Below are 19,451 nucleotides of genomic sequence, written 5' to 3'. Positions count from 1 at the left end.
AGCATCGGCACTTCATCCTGAATAAGAAGAGAGAAACTATATAGAAAGAAGAAGCCTAAAATGAACTGGCCGGTGAGCGAATAAGGTAAAACATAAAAGTGCAACCAGTTTTCTACCATCAAAAAAATAGCAAGAGATATTTATGAAAGGGATTGTTCATGTGCATCTGTCAAGGAATTAAGAATCAATATACTTTGTTGTCCCTGAATGAACCAGTATATGCTCCATAGGTCAGACCTCTGAAATGGGCGTGGCCAGGATCACAATAGGTTTAGTCCAGACACCTCCTGGCAACTAGATGTCAGTGTAATGACTGTTTGGAGAAAATTGCTGCTTGCTGTTTTGAAAGCAATATTACAAGTCTGCTCATTCTACTTTCTATTTACCGTTTCTACATTTTTATTGTAAATTACATAGGACAACATACAGTCAATCTAACTTTCTGAATCAGGACTTGGTTTATATATTATATTATAATATATATACTATATTATATTATATTAGACCACAGTTAGTTCCGACTCTGCAATGTGACTCTGGCTGAGAGACATTCCAGGAGTGCCGATGTTACACAATAATTGGACTCTGACTGAAGATCTTCAGGTATTACTCCGCAAAATACATGTAACCTAGCAACGACTCCAGCGCTTATGAGACAGCACTGTGCCTGGATGTTTTACACCCAATGGGGAATCAGTTAATTTTCTGTTTGCGCACCTTATTTTGAAAAGTGTAAAGAGTTATGACGCAGTGGACTGTTATCTGCTTTCTGATTTGTAAACATAAGAAAAAAAAAAAACGGAAAGTAACTGAAGTGGCTCTGAAGTGATACTTCAAAATACTCACTTTTGGCTTAAACAGAGAGAACTTGGCATCGTTTACCAGAGTTTGTTGAAAAGTTTGTTTACGGTGATAATGAACTGTGCTATAATCCCAATAATAATATAATCGCAATAGTACACTCAAGGTTTGTGCTATAACGTGAGATATTGGCACTGGTGTACTGATCTGCCAATGTCTCATGTTATAGCACTCCCTCTCATGTATTATTGCTTAATTATATTATATTATATAATATAATATAATATTATATTATATTTAACAGTTTCTATTCCTCTGGGAAAGCTGTACACTATAAATTGGAATATTTCTGTGAGAATTTGATGGCATTCAGCCACATAAATTTCAGTGAGGTAGATCATTTACCAATGTTGGGTGGTTATTTCTGGATCACAAACAGTACTCCGGTTAATCTAAAAGCTATTGGATGGAGCTCCGTCACTTTAGAGAACGTAGTTCCACAATGAAAAGCATTCATTTATTGTGTCCATTTAAAGGGCTACATCTCCACAAAGAGTGATAAATAACAAGAAATGGGAATTTCCAAGGGTGGCTGCCATTAACTGGCACAAATGCTCACATTCTCTTCTCTCTCTCTTTCTCTAAAAGTCATTTCACTCCTTTAGTTCTGCCAAGTCTTTCACAGTGACTTTGTCCAGCAGAGAGGCCATCCACAGGACACTGGACACCCCACTGGGCAAAAGCACAGTGGTTTTTCTTCCAAAAATTTCACAACCACTGTTCATTTGGAAATTTTAAAATGATGGGGAGATGCATGCATGGAGCTGGGAAAGACAATCTCTGAAGTCAGAAACATTGCGTTTTAAAATTAGACAATGTGATTTTTTTTATGACCACAATTGTAAAAAAGTTAGTCTGTTTCTTTACACTGAGCAGTTTCACACCAACACACTGTTTATATCACTTTATATAGTGATTTATTCATTCCTTCATTCATTCATTATCCGTAATCGCTTATCCAGTTCAGGGTCGCGGTGGGTCCAGAGCCTACCTGGAATCATTGCGGGAATACACCCTGGAGCGGGCGCCAGTCCTTCACAGGGCAACACACACACATTCACTCACACCTACGGAAAACTTTTTTGAATCACCAATCCACCTACCAACATGTGTTTTTGGACTGTGGGACGAAACCCACACGTACACAGGGAGAACACACCGACTCCTCACAGACAGTCACCCGGAGCAGGGCTCAAATGTGCAACCTTCAGGTCCCTGGAGCTGTGTGACTGCGACACTACCTGCTGTGCCACTTTGCCGCCCACCAGTGATTTATTTATTCTCATTCTAATCAGAAATGAATGTCCAAAACAAGACAAGAAAGTTTGAACTAACTGATCCAGAATTTTTTTTAACTATTAATTGCGCTCCTGTGCACTAGCGGTGCTGTTTTGCTAAATACACAGCTACAGAAACAGAGCTGTAAAGATGTTATGGTTAGGATTACTGTTAGTCTTAGCTGTTTTTGATAACATTACACAAGCACAAACCACTGCTGTTTCTTATCATTTGGAGCTTTGATTTTAGGTTTACAAAATAGTTTGTTGTTATGGCTAGTATTAGGTTTAGATTTAAGGGCAGGTTTAAAGGAGCAAATCGGTAGGATATTTACTTTACATAGTCATAAAATGTCCAGGGTGTGTGATCATAGATAAAGTATATTTTCCTTGTGAAGTGCCCAGGCCAGAGCAGAGCTCCTGTGATCTCGCCGCCTGAGGTACTGCCTGTGATCACACCCTCTGTTCGATCGTTTTACAGTCCACTGTGTGGCCAGGTCTGCAAACAGTGTCTCACAGCCATGAAATGACCAAGTGAATAGTGTTAATGTTATATTTTACCAGACCCAAAAAGCCCCACTGCCATTCTAAAAATCAAAATCACCAGAGACAGAGTAAAATGAGAGGAAATTGGCCATGTTTCAAAATAGAATGCAGGCAGTTTACAAGCAGCAACACTACAGACCAGAGCCAGGTGTAGTGATGAATACCATTGTTTGTTTTAAAGAAATTGAGGCAGATTCGTGTGTTTTTTTCTGTGGTGTGTGTGTGTGTGTGTGTGTGTTTTAAACAAATTAAGGAATAAGTATTGTGTTTGAAAAGCCTCACATATTCACCTATTTAAGGTGGAACGGAGAAATCCAGCGTTTCACTAATAGGTAGATGTTTTAGTGATATGATGTACACTTGGTCATGTGTTAAAATCGATAAAATAGGAAAACAAAAATGTTTCAAAATGAGTTTTCTTTATAAAAACTAGCGCTAGCTTAAGCTTCGCATAGCTGTTTAAGGTGAAAATGAGTATTCAGTAACAGGTGGACAAAACACAAATAAGACTCTTAATCAGACCCATATAAGGTGGAATAATTGAAGTGAATAATTGGTTGAATAATACAATTGGTTTGTGTGTTTTAAATGGATAAAGTGGAAAAGTTTCAAAAGCTATAGCGCTAGCGTCAGCTCTTAAGGTGGAACTGAGGATTCAAGAACCAAGTTGTAAACAGACACATAAGATGGAACAAAATGTTTGACTATGAAAACTGTGGATAAGATCTGCCTCCTAAACGACATTTATGGTGGATGAAAAATCAACAAGTAACACCAGCCTTGTCTAGTCAAAATATTTCTTGTGGATTTGGACAGTAAAGGCTTGTAAATGCAGGGAAATGGTGGCCGCATATTCTTTTTTTTGTTCGTTTGTTTTATTTTTGTGTAGGTAGATGTTTTAGTGAAGTGATGAATTTTTCTGTGTAAATATGTTGATTATGGCACATTCTTCTTAGCTATTCCTTTACAGCCTAAATTCTTAAACTCCTCTCTTGCTTGTTCATTCCGTTTTCCTCAAACTGGCAACCTGCTCGAGCTTCACGTCTGGGGAGGAGGGAGAGGAGGCAAAGAGCTCTCTCCACTGTTTTGAAACTGCATCATAGTTCTGATGTTAAACGCTTGGTGTCAGTGCTACGGATTGCTCCTTTAAAGCTAATTTTACACATCAGGTAGCTGTTAGAAAGTCACATGAAAATCCACAAACATTTTTAGTACAAATTTGTGCGAAATATATTTAGCACAATTTGCACAAATCCTGCCATTTTTGTGGCAGTTTCTAAATGTGAGTGAACAAGTGAAAGATTGCGTAAGAGGAATGAGCTACAACCAGTTCTATCATGTGCTTCCCAAATAAAAAATATTTGTCTCTTATTCACACAAGTACTGGCCAAAGACTATGCATTTTGAAATGACACTGGAATTCAAATCTGAATTTCCAAATAGTCTTTCAGTACCTTAAAGCTGACATTCCTTAAGAATGGTTCCTGTGCTCAGTGTGGGTCTAAACCAGTTTTGCTTGGAGTCTTAGAGAGAGGCCTGTGAGGAGGAGGGAAGGAGGGGAGGGATAAGAGAAATGGAGAGAAAGAGAGAAAGGGAAGGCGGGATGGTTGTCAGTTTGTTTTCAGGCTACAAGGGAGGGGCCCAGTTCTGGGAGGGTTTGTTTCTCTGGAGGGTTGGAGTTTTTTTTTTTGGGCTGCTCTATTGATGCCCCAATAAAGTCCTCCCCCTCCCCCCTTCTTTCTTTATCCCTCACTCCCATCCTTTCTTTTTTCCTTGCCCCCTGGTTCCTTATCCTCCTCTTCAGAACCCTTTACTTCTCACTGTCTTGAAGGAAGACTCCTCCACTCGGTGAGTAAATAATATAACTTTGATGAACTTCTAGAAATTTGATTATAAGATTTGATATGTATTTGCCTTACTCTTGACCATAAGTCATGGAAGAAATAAAGCTGTAGTAAATGTATTTGTTGTAAGTTACAGACAGTGGAGACATTGCATTTTTGTTGAATTCTGCTTGAATTATTTTTTACTGATCTGCAGAAAGATAATTTCCTTTATACTTATATTATTGGTCCTCTTTTACAAGTCTGCAGTAGGAATTGACTTACACATAGACCTAAGACTACATTCCTTTAATATATTTGCTTTGCAATTTTCTGACATCTTATTTAATTTTTTTCACCCTGGGAGTGTACACCAAAGAAAACAGAAAACACTAAACTGCTGTTATTACTAATACTGCTTTATTTTTATTTCAATATGTGGTGAAAGGTCTTATTTTTGGTTAGTTCCAAAACCCTTGATGCCCACTGAAGGTTTCCTCAAGTGCAAGCAACCCACAAACAAAAGTTATGCCTGTGATGTGAATGTTGATTAGACATTTTAAAGCATTTATCAGACTTGAACATTATCATTTCCAACAATAAATTATCAAAAAAAAGCATGAAGAATAGTTTAAGGCAGTTTTATATTTAAGAGAGTAATGTAATGTATGGCTATTGTAGCTTCAGAATATGCCCATGTGTAAATGTCATGGCATTTGTTTTATTTTTCTAAGTTTATCTTGACATATAAAGGACACAGACTGGAATATGCAGATGCAAGTGCGATTCTGAAATTTGTTCACTGTAACCAGCTCATTTAGACTTTAAAATCTTGATGAGGGGGTGCCAAAAAAAATTGTGCATACATTTGAATTTTGCTCGACTAATAAGTTCTCCACATCCCAGCAGGTGGTGCCGGGCTCCTGTTTTGCAATCTGTCTCTCTGTCCTTTGTGGCCCTGTGTACGGATGCTCATCTTGCTCTGAACGTCCACCTCCTGCAGCCATGAGACCCCCGGCGATCCCTTGCTTCTTCTTTCTTTTTCTCTTTCTCTGCTTTCTGCCTTTTTTGGAGGCAGCAAAAAAGAAGACCAAGGCCAAGGGTGAAGACGAGGGCCCAACAGCACCAGTTGGACCATCTGGAGAGTTGAGCACAAAGGAGGGTCATCGCTGCACCTGGGAGACACAGGAGGGGCGTAACAGCAACATCCTGCTCCTGGTCAAGTGTTCAGTTCCTGGGGAAATGGTAGGGGTGTCCAGGGACTCCTACAGTTGTCAGTTCTCTGGGAAACCTCAAGAGTGTCCAGCCTATGGAGATAAACCCGCTCAGTACTGGAAGCAGGTTGTGGGGAAACTGAAGAAAAGAACCAATGCCTGCGAAGGTGAGAAGCTCCTTAAGACTCGTCAGTGCAAAAGAGCCCCATCTGCTGCTCACATGAAGCTGACTGAGAAGAAAGTAGATGGCCAGATTGAAGGGAGCAAGAAGAGATCAGGTAACAAGGATGGAGAGAAGGAGAAAGAGAAAGAGAAGCAGATGAAAGAGGAAGGAGACGAGCTGATGCAAGGAGACACTATTGGCTTTGGGGAAGTGAATGACGGCACCAACTCAGAAGCATCTGAGACCTTCTGCAGAGAAGGCTGGAGCACCTTCTGCCACTTTTTCACCAAACTCCTGGATGGATGAGGCCCATCCTGGGTTGCTGAGAGAGTTGATGTTATAAGAAAATCTTGTAACAAGTTTTTTTTGTTTTAATTTTGGTTTATTTTTTTCACAAATCAGAAACATTAGAAATCCCACATTCATGAAAAATGGATCAAGAGAAATCTGTAAAAAATAACTTCAACTTTTGAATTGGTATAAACAGCTGTTAATGATGAAAAGTTTTCTTAAAACAGTGAGGCTATCACCACCAGATTTCTGCCATAAAAGAACCTGTTAAAGATGTTAGAAATGTCAGACATTTGAGACTTGAGATTTGAGAATGGACCAATAGAAATCCAAAAAAAAAATTTAAATCTCCACACTTCTCCACAAATCTTTATAGAAATTTTAAATTGAAATCTATATTAACATAATTAACATTAATGCCTTGTTTAAAAATGTTTTCTTACAACACACAACAGCTGAACATATGAAATTAAAGAAGTGTCTTTTTTTTGTGAGAAAACCTTGTAACATTTTATTACAATTTGTTTTTCTTTTTTATTTATTTGTTTTCACTGTTCAAACATGCTGTACTTTACACTATGTGGACACTTCATGACAAAGGCACCAATAGAAATCTGCATTTACATTAATCTAACTTTTTTTGTAAAGTTTCAGAGAAGTTTTTCATAAAACAGCAACAAGATCCAGACAATAATTCATAAGCCTCTCGTTCAAAATTGATGAAGAATGTAACGTTTCTGTAAAGACATGAGAAAAAATAAACACAAACATTTTAGAGATAATGATGAAAGGATGAGAAAGTATCCTCTTCTGTAATCTAATTCATCTGGTGTAAAGATCGTAATCCTTATTTTCCTATTAATGAGATTAATGTGGTTACAGTCAGTTTTAGAAGACATTGGTATCTGTGGATATTAAGTCTCTACGTTACTAGGTTTGTTTAAATGTTGTATCTTTTATAGAATTGAATAAACTCACAGTCTGTATTTAAATGATGTCTGATTATTTCATGAATAAGAAGAATATACAACAATCTGCTGTAGTTGGTTTGCACCAAACTTTTACCAATGTTTCTGGAACAGTTGCTTATGGTGAGATCACCATGACCAATGCAAAAATCTGCCAGAAAGGTATAAAGCCCCGCACTGGGCTGTGGAGCAGTGTGGCTATGTTCTCTGGAGTGATGGAGCTCCATTCAATACGGATGTGATGAACTGGCATCCAGTAACAGAATTACACCAATGCTCTCAAGGCAGAAACCCATTAAATCCCTACAGCACAGTTTTAGTATCTAGTAAGCTTTAATATTAGGGGACATTCCTATTATAATTATTGTTTTTTTGCTAGTTTTTTCAAGTATTGTGGCCAACTATTTGCCTTTATCTCACAGGACAGTGACCTCAGTAACCACTTAAGTGGTTTCCTAGCAATACGTGTCTCTCAGACTTGTACAAACTGTAATGAAATTAAGCCCAATATGAGAAATGGCCTTCGGAAGCTGCTTCCATTAACATTTGAAAAAAAAAAGCTCTTATTAGTGAGATCTCAAATGGAATTTTCTAATGCGGTCACTTTCAGAAAATGCTACTAATAAAGAGAGGACTTGGCGAGCTCCACTGACCTTCAGCGCAGGCATCAGCAGCACTGACTGATAAAAGATAATTATGGGATGGAGGAGGTTTAAAGGACAGTGTACTTTGTGCTAAATCATTCACGATTGGGGGTGCACAAACATTGTGTTTTTGTGGGTGGGTGGATGAAGTGGGAGGTGTATTGAGGCAGCAGTAAATACCATCTCTTACTGAAACTCACTGGAAGAAGGTTCCTTTTTTTGAAACAATATCCACATTTAACAGTCACATTGCAGTTATTAATCCAGTTAATATGAAGGCAGGTGCACTACAGCTTCATTTGTTTGGCCTCATGATTATAATGTCATGCTTTTTACTGGACATTTGCTCTGGTATTGTTCTAAATTAATTAAAGACTCAAAAGAATTTCCATAACACTGGCGTAAACATATACTGCATGAATACATGTATAAGCCTTCTGTAACTGCTTCATCCTGATCAGGGTTGTGCTGGGTCCAGAGCCTACCCTAACCTGTCAGTAACACTACCTTTTGTACCATGAGCCACTCATATAATTATAATGTCCAAAATTTGTTTTTGTCAGTTACAGACATAAAGTGAATTACATTTTCATTTGAATCACATAATTCCTCATATTTCTCCAAGCTTTCCTATCCAATACCCCATACGACTGACCAAAAATGGCCATCCATGGAGTACCTCATTTCATGTTATACCACCAAACCTATGACAGGACTACAGTGATTTCACGTTCAGATTTCATCTAGAGATGAGAGTGTAATTAGGAGCAGTCACATAGAGATGGGTCTCTCAAGTGGAGAAAGGTGGAAAAGTAATTGTGAATGCAGTTAGTACAGCATTAAATCTACAGTCCCAGTTAATCTTGGACAAGCTGATTAGAGTGTGTTCTAGTTTTAGACCTACCACTATTTAGACCTCCAATTTCATATCTCAGGAGAAAAAAATAGACTTAGAGGAACACTCTTTGAGCAAATAACAAATTTATTGATCATATTGATCTTCTGCTTCCACAAGTGTTATGAACTTCCAACAATAAAGGAAAGGCCTTCGGGTAAAGTTCTGCACTTTACAAAAAATGTCTTTGGGAAATGTGTGAAAGCTGAGAGGTTGGATTTTTTTTTTGAACCTACAACCTTGATAATCTACAAGCCCTGAAAGCCTGAATTACCTTTACACGTATTTTTGCAGATATTACTTTAGACCACTGACATATTATTGTATACTGTATTGTGTACTGTCTATGTTTAGTCACACAGCTCCAGGATCCTGGAGGTTGTGGGTTCAAGTTGTGCTCCGGGTGACTGACTTTGGTGTGTTCTCCCCGTGTCCATGTGGGTTTTCTCCAGATGCTCCGGTTTCCACCCACGGTAAAAAAAACACACGTTGGTAGGGTGATTGGCAAGTCCAAATCTTATAGAACACAACTATAGATATAGAACTTTAGAACTACTATAGAACAACTATAGAACTTTAACCCTCTAGTTGACACTTGCCATTGGGCATGGGGAACTTGGGCTGCTCTAGAGCATCCCATATTCTGGAGATTATAAAAAATAGTTGGATTTAAGTTAAATACCACTTTAAAAATATTGGTCATATTTACACTCAGTTCTTGGGGTACATATACAATAGCAATATGGGAAGCTTGGATGTATTGCACAAGTGCTAATGGTTTCCTGTGTAATATACTAAATAATGGTGAATAGTTGATGTAATGAAAAGTGATGGCCCGCTGAGTGCTTCAGGGTGCGAATACTCTGTGGACAGTGGGAGGAGCCAAAGACTGTAGAGCACTTTACTATTCTCAAAACAGCCTGCTGTCTGCTGGCACTAATCGCTAATCAAAGAGGCTAATCAGTCTTTTGTCTTAGTGGAGGCGCTGTAGACAACTGAACATTTACTGGAGCTGGTGGATGATCTCACTGAGGGGCTTAGAGCTGGGGGTCCTGCAGCTTGTAGGCGGTGAATTTACTTGTGTGTTTGTGTGTGTATGTGTGTTGGGATAGTCATCCCCTCCTCCCCACTTCGTTTTAGCCCTGCAGGGGGTCTTGCTGGTTTTACCACCTCCCCAAGTCCATCCTTAAAAGACACAATAGTAGCATTGACATTTACATTATCATACAGGTTTTTAAAGGTAAAAGGTTGCAGCTATCTCTCATTTCATGGTTCATTTTTATTAATTTGATCCTTTATTATTGTTTATTCCTCACATTAAAATAATGCATGGAGGATGATGTTTGACCACTCACCCGAAATATGATCATATGATCAGATGAATTGCAGTTTCACTTAAAGTACAACGTTCTTGTACCTCTGTGTGAAAGTTCGTGACTCTCTGTTGAGTACCACTTGCCGAAAACAACCCACAACTTTATAAATATGACTGATATTAATCAAGAAAATTCTTGAAAAAAAAAAGATTAAAATAATGTTTAACAAAAAACATCTAGATCAATATCAAAATATTCAGCAGTAGAAGAACTGTAGGTCAGTAATGTGAATGTTATAAGACAATGAGTCTGAGCTTTCCAAAAGCTCTGTAGCACTAAACAGGCAAAAACAGATAAGACATTCTGCCTTTAAAGTTCATAATGGATTATGGACTTATTTCAAGTTAAGGTGAGCTCAAGGTTATGGTGGATCCAACTGCTACACCACCCTCTCAACGTTCTATGAATCTACTTAAATAGTGTTTTTAACATCTGTCGATTCTGTTTCTTCCTCTTTATCAATCATTAATATCAGGGTGTGGCAGAGAAGAAGCAGTGAGTCATCAGTCATCAAAAACATGTTTTTTTCAATGCATGACAACAAAGCTCAAAGCTGCATTGAACTGAAGTGCTATTGAGAAAACAGCAGTGCCCTTGATTTTGTCGCCCAGGAATGACAAAACATTTAAAACTCCTCTGCCTCTTTTGAAAACCAGAGGTTAAACAAGAATCACTATACTGTTTGAAAATGCTTTGGTTTTATGTGAGGAATGAGATCAGCCCTGATTTTTATATGTTGTTGTGGTAATAGAATACAAATAAATAAATTAATTAATTAAAGAATTGCAGGGTAAGCCAATATTTATGGACATAACAGTATAGTGCAGACAATTAAACAATATATTTATATTAATAAATTCAATACAATTAATAAACTCTCTTCTTTACAGGGCATTCTTCCTTTGGCAACGCTTTATAATAAGAGTGCCTTAATAATCATTTATAACACAAAGACATAAAGGGCAATAGTGACTTGTTTGCCAAGTAGTAATTCCACATTCACCTCTACTGTTAAAACTCAGATATGGCCAGATACATGCCTTACTTTGCCTCCTCCATCAGTCAACCTTAGTCTTGTCAACTTCATCACATATTAGTTAAAAGTTCAATTATTCAATTTTATTTTAAAAAATGATTAACCATCAGCAAAATGTCTTTTTAGACATTAATGATAGCATGACCTGATAGCTGTTTTTATGAATATCATTTATAAATGGTTTATAAATTATGGTGTTGACAACCTAATTAATAACCATTGATAAACAGATTTAATACCAATTATTTACAGTCTACAAGCATAGTCTCAGGTAGTCTAGACACTTTTCATATAAACTGATTTAATTTGACAACTTTGTATCATTTCTATTGGCCCACTTTTCTTTTGAGATTGGGATATGAAAGCCTTTTATGTGTAAATTTGTGCAAATCAAATGTTATTAAAAGTTCCTTCAGAAAACTATCTGTAGCTTTTGTTTTCGGAAAACTAGGGTAGCTATCCGAAGTCTATTTACTTCAGGGCAGTACAGTACCAAAAGTAAACTGAGATTTAACTCTGAAAAACAAAAATGAAATATAATGGAGGTTTTTATGCTTTGAACAGGGCCACAAAACACTGGGAGCTTCTCTTTGGCTGAGCACTGCAGCTCTGTCCTTGAGTGAAGTCTGAATAGCTTAGTAATAAATAAAAATACCACCAAAACTTTCAGGAGAAAGAAAGTGAGATATACAACAGATTAATGCTCTGCTTAAATAACACAAACAAATTAGGAATGTAATAAACCTGAGAGAATATCAAATTTAACTTCTATCGCCTTTCTCTGCAAATTATTCCCACAGACTAAAAAGACCATATTTTACAATGAGTGGACCAAAATTTGTGGACACCCCTTTTCCATTTCTTCAGAAAATAAGAGCATTAACAGGAATTGCATTGCTCCTTGCTGCAGTAAACACTGGATCATTGCTGTGAAAATTTATGGGTACCATGAGAGTGATACTAAGGTCCCAATTGTAATGAGAGGAGCAATACCACTCCAGGGGACACAGTTCCAGTGTTCCACTGTTTTACGGTCCAACACCGGGGGACTTTTTACCCCTCCTGCCACGCTTGACATTGGGCATGATCATGACCTTTAGCTCATGGTCTAGTGTTCTAACACAAACAAAACAAAACAGCTTCAAAGCAGTGTAGTTTTAAGCATGTTATTAGGTTCTTAGACATTGTGCTTCAGTGTTAAAATATCTTTGAACACAGAACCTTGGTTTGTTTTCTTGGACCATAAAGAGTGCTGTAGTTCTTCATAGAAGCAGAGCATTTTATTGAGTAGCCAATAGGAGTGGAGACAGAATTTCAATGAGGCGTAGTTCCGTCTATTATGCAAATACACAGAGAGACAAGCAGAGCCCCCCCCCCACACACACACACACACACACACACAAAAACACCACACAAACTCTCACATGCATTTGAGCATGCACTCCACACACACACACACACAGAGACACACAAACAAAATCCTTGGTCCTCTAGCCTGTAATCCGAGTACATGAATAAAGTGTTTAAAACAGGCAGTGAGCCAGGCGTCCCACTGAAGGGCCTTTTTCCCACCCTACCACGAGGCGAGGCAGAGGCAAATCTGACCTGGGCCTCAAAACCCCACCAGGACGCCCTTCAGTACCATAAAAAGCCTCTAGCCCCTTCCCACATTGGAGCAGGATGGTACAAAATGGGTGGATGAACTCTTAGACCCCCTCCCTAAAACACACACACACATACCCCCACCATCACGTCAGCCCCATAGCTTCACGTTCAGGCTAATTAGAGCACAAGAAAAGAGGCGAAAAGCACAGAAAGAACCAGATTACTCGCTACTTGGAATCAGGGAACACGCAAATACTTCACCACAAAATAGTCCTACATTCATTTGCTTTCTGCACATGAAGTTCTACCCTTATACTTTATATTTATAGTGTGTTTAGAGTGTATTTGGGCAAACATAAAATGGACCATTGTTACATTTAGTCCTGATTATTCTAGCATTCACACTGGTACATTACTAATATCGGACATGAAAATAAATTAAGTAAACAAACAATATGGAGACTGTAACTGTTACAGAATGTAGTCCATCTCTTGCTCTGAATATATTGATTAAATCCTTTCACCATGTTCTTCAATGATCAGGACCCCAAAAGATTAGGTATGATTTGGTGGTGGGTCATTCTCAGCGCTGCAGTCACACTGACGTGGTGGTGGTGTGTTGTGCTGGGACGAGTGGATCAAACAGTGCTGCTGCAGATTTTAAACCCCACTGTTGGTCTGAAAATAGTTCACCAACCAAAAATATCCTGGCAACAGCATTCTGTGTCCACTGATGATGGACTAGAGGAAGACCACCACACATCGTGCAGCAACAGATGAGCTACTGTCTCTGACTTTACGTCTACAAGGTGGACCTACAAGGTGTGTCTAACAAAGTGGACAGTGAGTGGACATAGTGTTTAAAACTCCAGCAGCACTGCTGTGTCTGATCACCTTGTACCAGCAAAACACAGACCAGAATGATCCATAATTAAAATTTTATCTGCCCTGTGGGGGTCCTGACAATTGAAAACATGGTGCAAGGGGGCAAATAATGTATGTACTGCAATATATGGGCTAAAGTCTGTAGTTTTGTAATTAGGAATGAAATTATGTTCAATGGAGTGGATAAAATGGATGATTAGAAAAAAAGGACAATTTGGACAGACAAACACATGCCTTTAAGGACAGATAATATTCCTTTCCATTCAACTTAAATAATAATTACAAAAAATAACAAACTATAAAAATAGTTTATCTTGTCAGTTGCTGAAAGTGTGTGTATGATCATGGAAAGCCTGTAATTTTCATATGAAGCAACATCATCATCACTGTGTTGACATGACATTAAAGCAACTCGTTTACCAGAAAGCAACAACATTTTAACATTTAAGTGTTTGAACATTTCTAAAACCAAGCACCTTAACATTTTATCAACCAAGTAATCTATACTTCATAAAGGAGCAGGGCATCGCTGGAACTAGTTATTTATTACTGACTTACATTTCTATAAGGGTCTGATTGATAAAATGGTGCTGTGACTTATTTACAGCCTCATTTATTTTGAGTAACTCCTCGCTCTGGTGTCCTGACTTTAATAATCCAGAGATTTTGTCAGTTTTAGCGTAAAGTTAAACAAAAAGCTGTGTCACAGAAACGTTCTCCAAAAATAAAGAAGAGACTATGATAAATATTATCTCAACAACATTTAGCACATTTCTGTTTGAAGCTCCAGCAAAACACTGAGCTGCTCATCGCGGTGGATGGTGGGCCTACAGCACTGAAGCAGAGCGAGCGTGCCCCAATTCAGCTCTCAACTCTCTGACCACTTGAACACTTCAATCCTCGCGCCTTCTGCTCATCTTTCAACAACATCATCAAAGTGAAACACTTCAATGAAGGATGGAGGGCTTATGGCAAAAAATCAGGATCAGTACATAAATAAATTAAATAAAAATAGTCCACTAGCCAGAAGGGTGTACTCTCCAATAGTCTTAGCCAGAAGGGTGGGTGTCTATAATATTTTGTCTATGTAGTATGTCTGAAGCTGATATCAGTTGGGTTTTAATCAAATACTTGTACCATATGCGCCTCTTTGTTGTAAATGGTATTATCTTTTGAATGTTCATCCATCCATCCATTATCTGTAACTGCTTATCCAGTTCAGGGTCGCGATGTGTCCAGAGCCTACCTGGAATCATTGGGTGCAAGGTGGGAATACACCCTGGAGGAGGCGCCAGTCCTTCACAGGGCAACACACACACTCACACACTCACACCAACAGACACATTTTTTTTTGAGTCGCCAATTCACTTACCAACGTGTGTTTTTGGACTATGGAAGGAAACCAGAGCACCCGGAGGAAACCCACATGGACACAGGGAGAACACACTAACTCCTCACAGACAGTCACCCGGAGCGGGAATCAAACCCACAAACTCCAGGCCCCTGGAGCTGTGTACCTGCTGCACCACCGTGCCACTCATATGAATGTAAAGAGCGATATTATTCTTTCTTTATTAGCCATTTATTAGTTATTTGATAGATTTTCACACTTCCCTTGGAAGAAAAAAACTCTAGATTAATTTATTTTCCTGAATTTCTGAGACTGTCCTTCAATGTTATTTCCTGTAGAACCATGGTGTTTTGTTGTGGAGAGTTTTTTGTTGCTGAGAATCTTTAATCAAAATTCTTTCAAATTGTATAATTTCTTAAATTATACTCCTCTGCCTCAAGTACACCAAAACCTCTCTGATCACATTTCCCTGTTTCTTTACTGACCTCAGACCTGCTTTCTTCCAGTTCATGATTTATTCATTGCTATGATTCTCATACTTGTGCTACTGATTAAAGTCTCATAGACAGTATAGACTCTATAAATATATCTATAAATATCAATGTCTAAGACTGAACTATGGAGGTTCAATTTATTCCTATAAATTACTTAGAGCAGGGGTGTCCAAAGTCATAATTAAGTAATGGGAATTATATAATGTTTGGAATGGAGATGCCGATTGGAACAATTAAATAAGTCAATAAGTCACTGTTTCTGATTGATTTGTAACCATTCAAAATTAGATAATTCCCCCCACATTACTTTTATTGTGCAGGATTGTCACCAGCACGACTCCGTACCTCTGTGTAGTGAACCTATTACCAGTTGAAATGGGACTCCATGTAGATATAAATAAAGAGGAAAATGCTATTTATTAAACAAGTACTTTGTCACGCTTCTGCTCCTGCCCTGTGTCCTCGTGTTTCTTGAGTTTCTGTGGTCATGTGACAGAGCTCACAGGTGTTCTGGGTTATTTTTGTGATTATAAGTCTTGTTCATTTGTGGTGGTCTTGGTCATTGTTAATGTGTATGTCGCACGTACACTCATTTGTTATTGTTTATCAATTTGTCTCTTATGGAAGTTTCATGTCTACGTATGTACCTATGTTTGTTCTTCTTAACTTGTGTGTACATCTCAGAGTTTGCGTTGTATAAAATAAAGCAACCTATCTGGCGTCCTGTGTCGTCGTCCCCGCGCGACCATTTAAAAAAAAAAAGCAAATGCGACACTACGAAACAAAATGGCTGTTGCGCGGCCCACTGATACACTTTTCATAAACATGGCATTCATTGCAAAACTGTCATGGGCAGAAACGTATTCATTTATTTACACCGACCAACATCAAGTGATCAGAGGTACCAAAACCCGTGGACGCGCCTGTACTAGAAATGTGTTCTGCTTGAGCCCCCTAGCGGTGATATGTGGTAGGACAGCTCTATTCCAGTCTATAAGAGCTGAAACATACACAAATACATATGCTCTGTTGTATTATTTTAAGACCATTAAACAGCAGCTGCCAGAGTTCTCACTAGGAGTAAATAAAGAGATCACATTACCACCTTACACTGGACACCAGTCTGTTGCAGAATAGGCTTTTTAGTATTGTTACTTGTCTATGAATGTTCATAGTGTGGGGCCAGCGTATTTATGAGATCTGCTGCAGAGATATGAGCTGAGCAGAGCTCTCAGATCTTTAGGAATTTGTCCATTTTTCCTGCCATGGAGAAAGGGCATTTAGCTACTATGCTACTCTTAAATTGAACTAACGTACTCAGAACATTAGAAGAACCCAGATTTTAGAGATTTTTAAATCAACACTGAAATCATTCCTGTTTAAACAGGTTTACCACTCAGTTTAAAATACTCACTTCCATGTACATTAGTGGGTTATTTTTCTTTTTCTTTTATTGTATCATTTAATATATTTGAATCATTTTAATCTTGTGTTTTCTTTTATTGTACTATTTAAATTTTTTAAATGCCTTTTATGTTTAATTAATCTGGCTATTATTTGATCTGCTTTTTACTGTTTCTTTTGACTCTATAAAACACTTTGAATTGCCCTTGTGTATGAAAGGTGCTCTATAAATAAACTTGCCTTGCCTAAAATATATTGTGCATGGGCGGCAATGTGTGGGGCTCTGTTTTATACTAGATTTCTGAACCCGAGCCCAGTGAGAGGTCTGGGTCAGGGTTGGCGCTGAGCACTGGGGCAAAAAGGTTACTCTAGACATGTGTCCACAGATTGACTTAAACTTTGGTCAGTCCTCTGAAATTTCCACATTCTGACTCCAACAAACCTGTAAATAGACTGACAAATTATTTATTTTCCAGACTAAACAAAAACATTCAAAAAAATGAATCTATTAACAAAAGACCATTAATCATTGTTCTTCTTATTTTCATACATGATTCATTTCATTCTTGCTTTTTATCTTTCTTTTTTTCTAAAGAATCTATCAAAATGTATTATACATGCAATATACAGGGTGGGCCATTTATATGGATACAACTTAATAAAATGGGAATGGTTAGTGATATTAACTTCCTGTTTGTGGCACATTAGTATATGGGAAACTTTTCAAGATGGGTGTTGACCATGGTGGCCATTTTGAAGTTGGCCATTTTGGATAGAACTTTTGTTTTTTCAATGGGAAGAGGGTCATGTAACACATCAAACTTATTGGGAATTCCACAAGAAAAATGATGCAGCACCTGAAACTACAGATACTGGAAGCCTGTTCTAGCATTTCTCCTGCGGTGTTGCTATCAGTGTGTGAAGAGTGGGAGAAGAGGGTTGCATTGACAATCCAACACAATGGGGCCGCACTTTGAACACATTTTATTTGAACACACTTCCCACTGAAAAAAAAAAGTTGTATCCAAAATGGCCAACTTCAAAATGGCTGCCATGGTCACCACCCATCTTGAAAAGTTTCCCCCCTCCCATATACTAATGTGCCACAAACATGAAGTTAATATCACCAGCCATTCCCATTTTATTAAGGTGTATCCATGTAAATGGCCCACCCTGTATTGTGACAGCCTGCTGGATGGGGAATGAAACATTGCCATACTGCATCAAATGTGCCCTTGTATTACACCCCTTATAGGGCACAGGACAGAAAGGGAGTAAGAAAATAAGTAATACTTTTTTATGTGAGTATATGACTCTAAGATTCAGAGAAGCACCTGTGCAGATTACACAGGATGGCACTGACCTCCACTGACATACCTACATCATTTAACATACACACCACAAACTTGCACACAGACACATAAAAACACAAAAAACAATTTTCCACATGTTCAAATTGTAAAAAGCAGGCCCTAAAACACAACAACCACCCATAAAATTGCATGCTGTGAGCTCTCCCCATATAATTTAGCCCCGCCAGGTGTCCAGAAGCTGTCAAAAGCTGTCTTTTTCATCTAAGCAAATGTCACTCAAGTGTCCATGCACATGCCTCTCATCCCCAGGACCTGGTTGTCCTGGGAACAGAGAATTCAGTGTGCAGGAGGTGGGGCGCTGTAGTTGATGACAGTCTTTGGTGTCCTAGGTAAGTACAGGGTAAGATGTCCAATGTCCCTCATGGACCTGGTACACTATCTCCCTGCTGCGCAATGCACGGGCCCTCCCACTACTGAGGCTTTGGGAAATGTCCCTTTATCCCTTAAAGAAGAAATTTGTAGGATATTTACTGTAATTAGTGATAAAATGCGGAATAAAATGAGAGGAAATTGGCCCTGTTTTTTAAAAGGGGAGGCAGTTTACAAGCAGCAACACTACAGAACAGAGCCAGAGCTGTATAATTTTCTCCTGAACAGGTAACAGCAAATTATTTCTGAAAAAATATAGAAGTACAGACACCCATGAATAGATTAAAAAGATGTAAACGCCATAGGTTGTGTGTTTTATATAAAGAGAGTGAGGCATAGCAATGTTTGAATGGTGTTAGGACTGTGTTTTGTGTGTTTTATTCGAAGAAGGTGAATAACAACATGATTGAAAAGTGTAAATACTATTGTTTGTTTTATAGAAATTGATGCAGATTCATGTGAGTTTCTCCATGGTGTGTGTTTTAAACAAATTAAGATATAAGAATAGTGTTTGAAAAGTCTCGCATATTCACCTATTTAAGGAGGAACAGAGTAAGCTTGGTAGTACAAAGCAAATTTAATTGTTTTTCTAGTAGGTAGATGTTTTTTTAGTAGGTAGTTTTTAGTGACAAAACAAGTTCTGTTTATACATCGCAGCGCTAGCTTTAGCTTCGCAAAGCTATCTAAGGTGGAAATGAGTATTCAATAAGAAGCTAGGAAATCAAAGTAAATAAGATTTTAAACAGTCCCATTTATGGTGGACCTGAATGCTTGAATAATGAAATTATGCATAATTGGTTGAATAATACAATTGGTTTGTGTGATTTAAATGGATAAAGTGGAATAACAGCTGCTCCAAAAAGTTTCAAAAGCTTT

At 38.1% G+C, this 19,451-nt stretch overlaps 1 protein-coding gene across 3 annotated transcripts; it reads left to right on the top strand.

Annotated features, from left to right (window-relative positions):
* Positions 1 to 515: 515 nt before the first annotated feature.
* On the top strand, positions 516 to 7,155 carry fgfbp3 (fibroblast growth factor binding protein 3). Of its 3 annotated transcripts, XM_066681811.1 has the most exons (3): positions 2,778 to 2,832; positions 4,489 to 4,532; positions 5,414 to 7,155. In XM_066681811.1, exons 1-3 carry the CDS (start codon positions 2,790 to 2,792, stop codon positions 6,188 to 6,190), a joined length of 864 nt encoding a protein of 287 aa, XP_066537908.1. In that variant the 5' UTR covers positions 2,778 to 2,789; the 3' UTR covers positions 6,191 to 7,155. The 3 variants fall into 3 exon arrangements, with proteins under 3 accessions (XP_066537922.1, XP_066537915.1, XP_066537908.1); XM_066681825.1 differs by lacking the exons at positions 2,778 to 2,832; positions 4,489 to 4,532 and adding an exon at positions 516 to 603 and having other exon boundaries at positions 5,417 to 7,155; XM_066681818.1 differs by lacking the exons at positions 2,778 to 2,832; positions 4,489 to 4,532 and adding an exon at positions 518 to 603.
* Positions 7,156 to 19,451: the final 12,296 nt, after the last annotated feature.

Source organism: Hoplias malabaricus, chromosome 1, assembly GCF_029633855.1.
Source record: "Hoplias malabaricus isolate fHopMal1 chromosome 1, fHopMal1.hap1, whole genome shotgun sequence".
NCBI lineage: Eukaryota > Metazoa > Chordata > Actinopteri > Characiformes > Erythrinidae > Hoplias > Hoplias malabaricus.
This window is presented reverse-complemented; position numbering and strand designations above follow the sequence as displayed.

Coding starts and splice junctions, on each gene's coding strand:
- fgfbp3 (XM_066681811.1), top strand. CDS start 2,790: ATGCAGGCAGTTTACAAGCAGCAACACTACAGACCAGAGCCAG. Junction 2,833..4,488: donor ACACTACAGACCAGAGCCAG/GTGTAGTGATGA, acceptor CCTCCTCTTCAG/AACCCTTTACTTCTCACTGT. Junction 4,533..5,413: donor AAGGAAGACTCCTCCACTCG/GTGAGTAAATAA, acceptor TCCACATCCCAG/CAGGTGGTGCCGGGCTCCTG.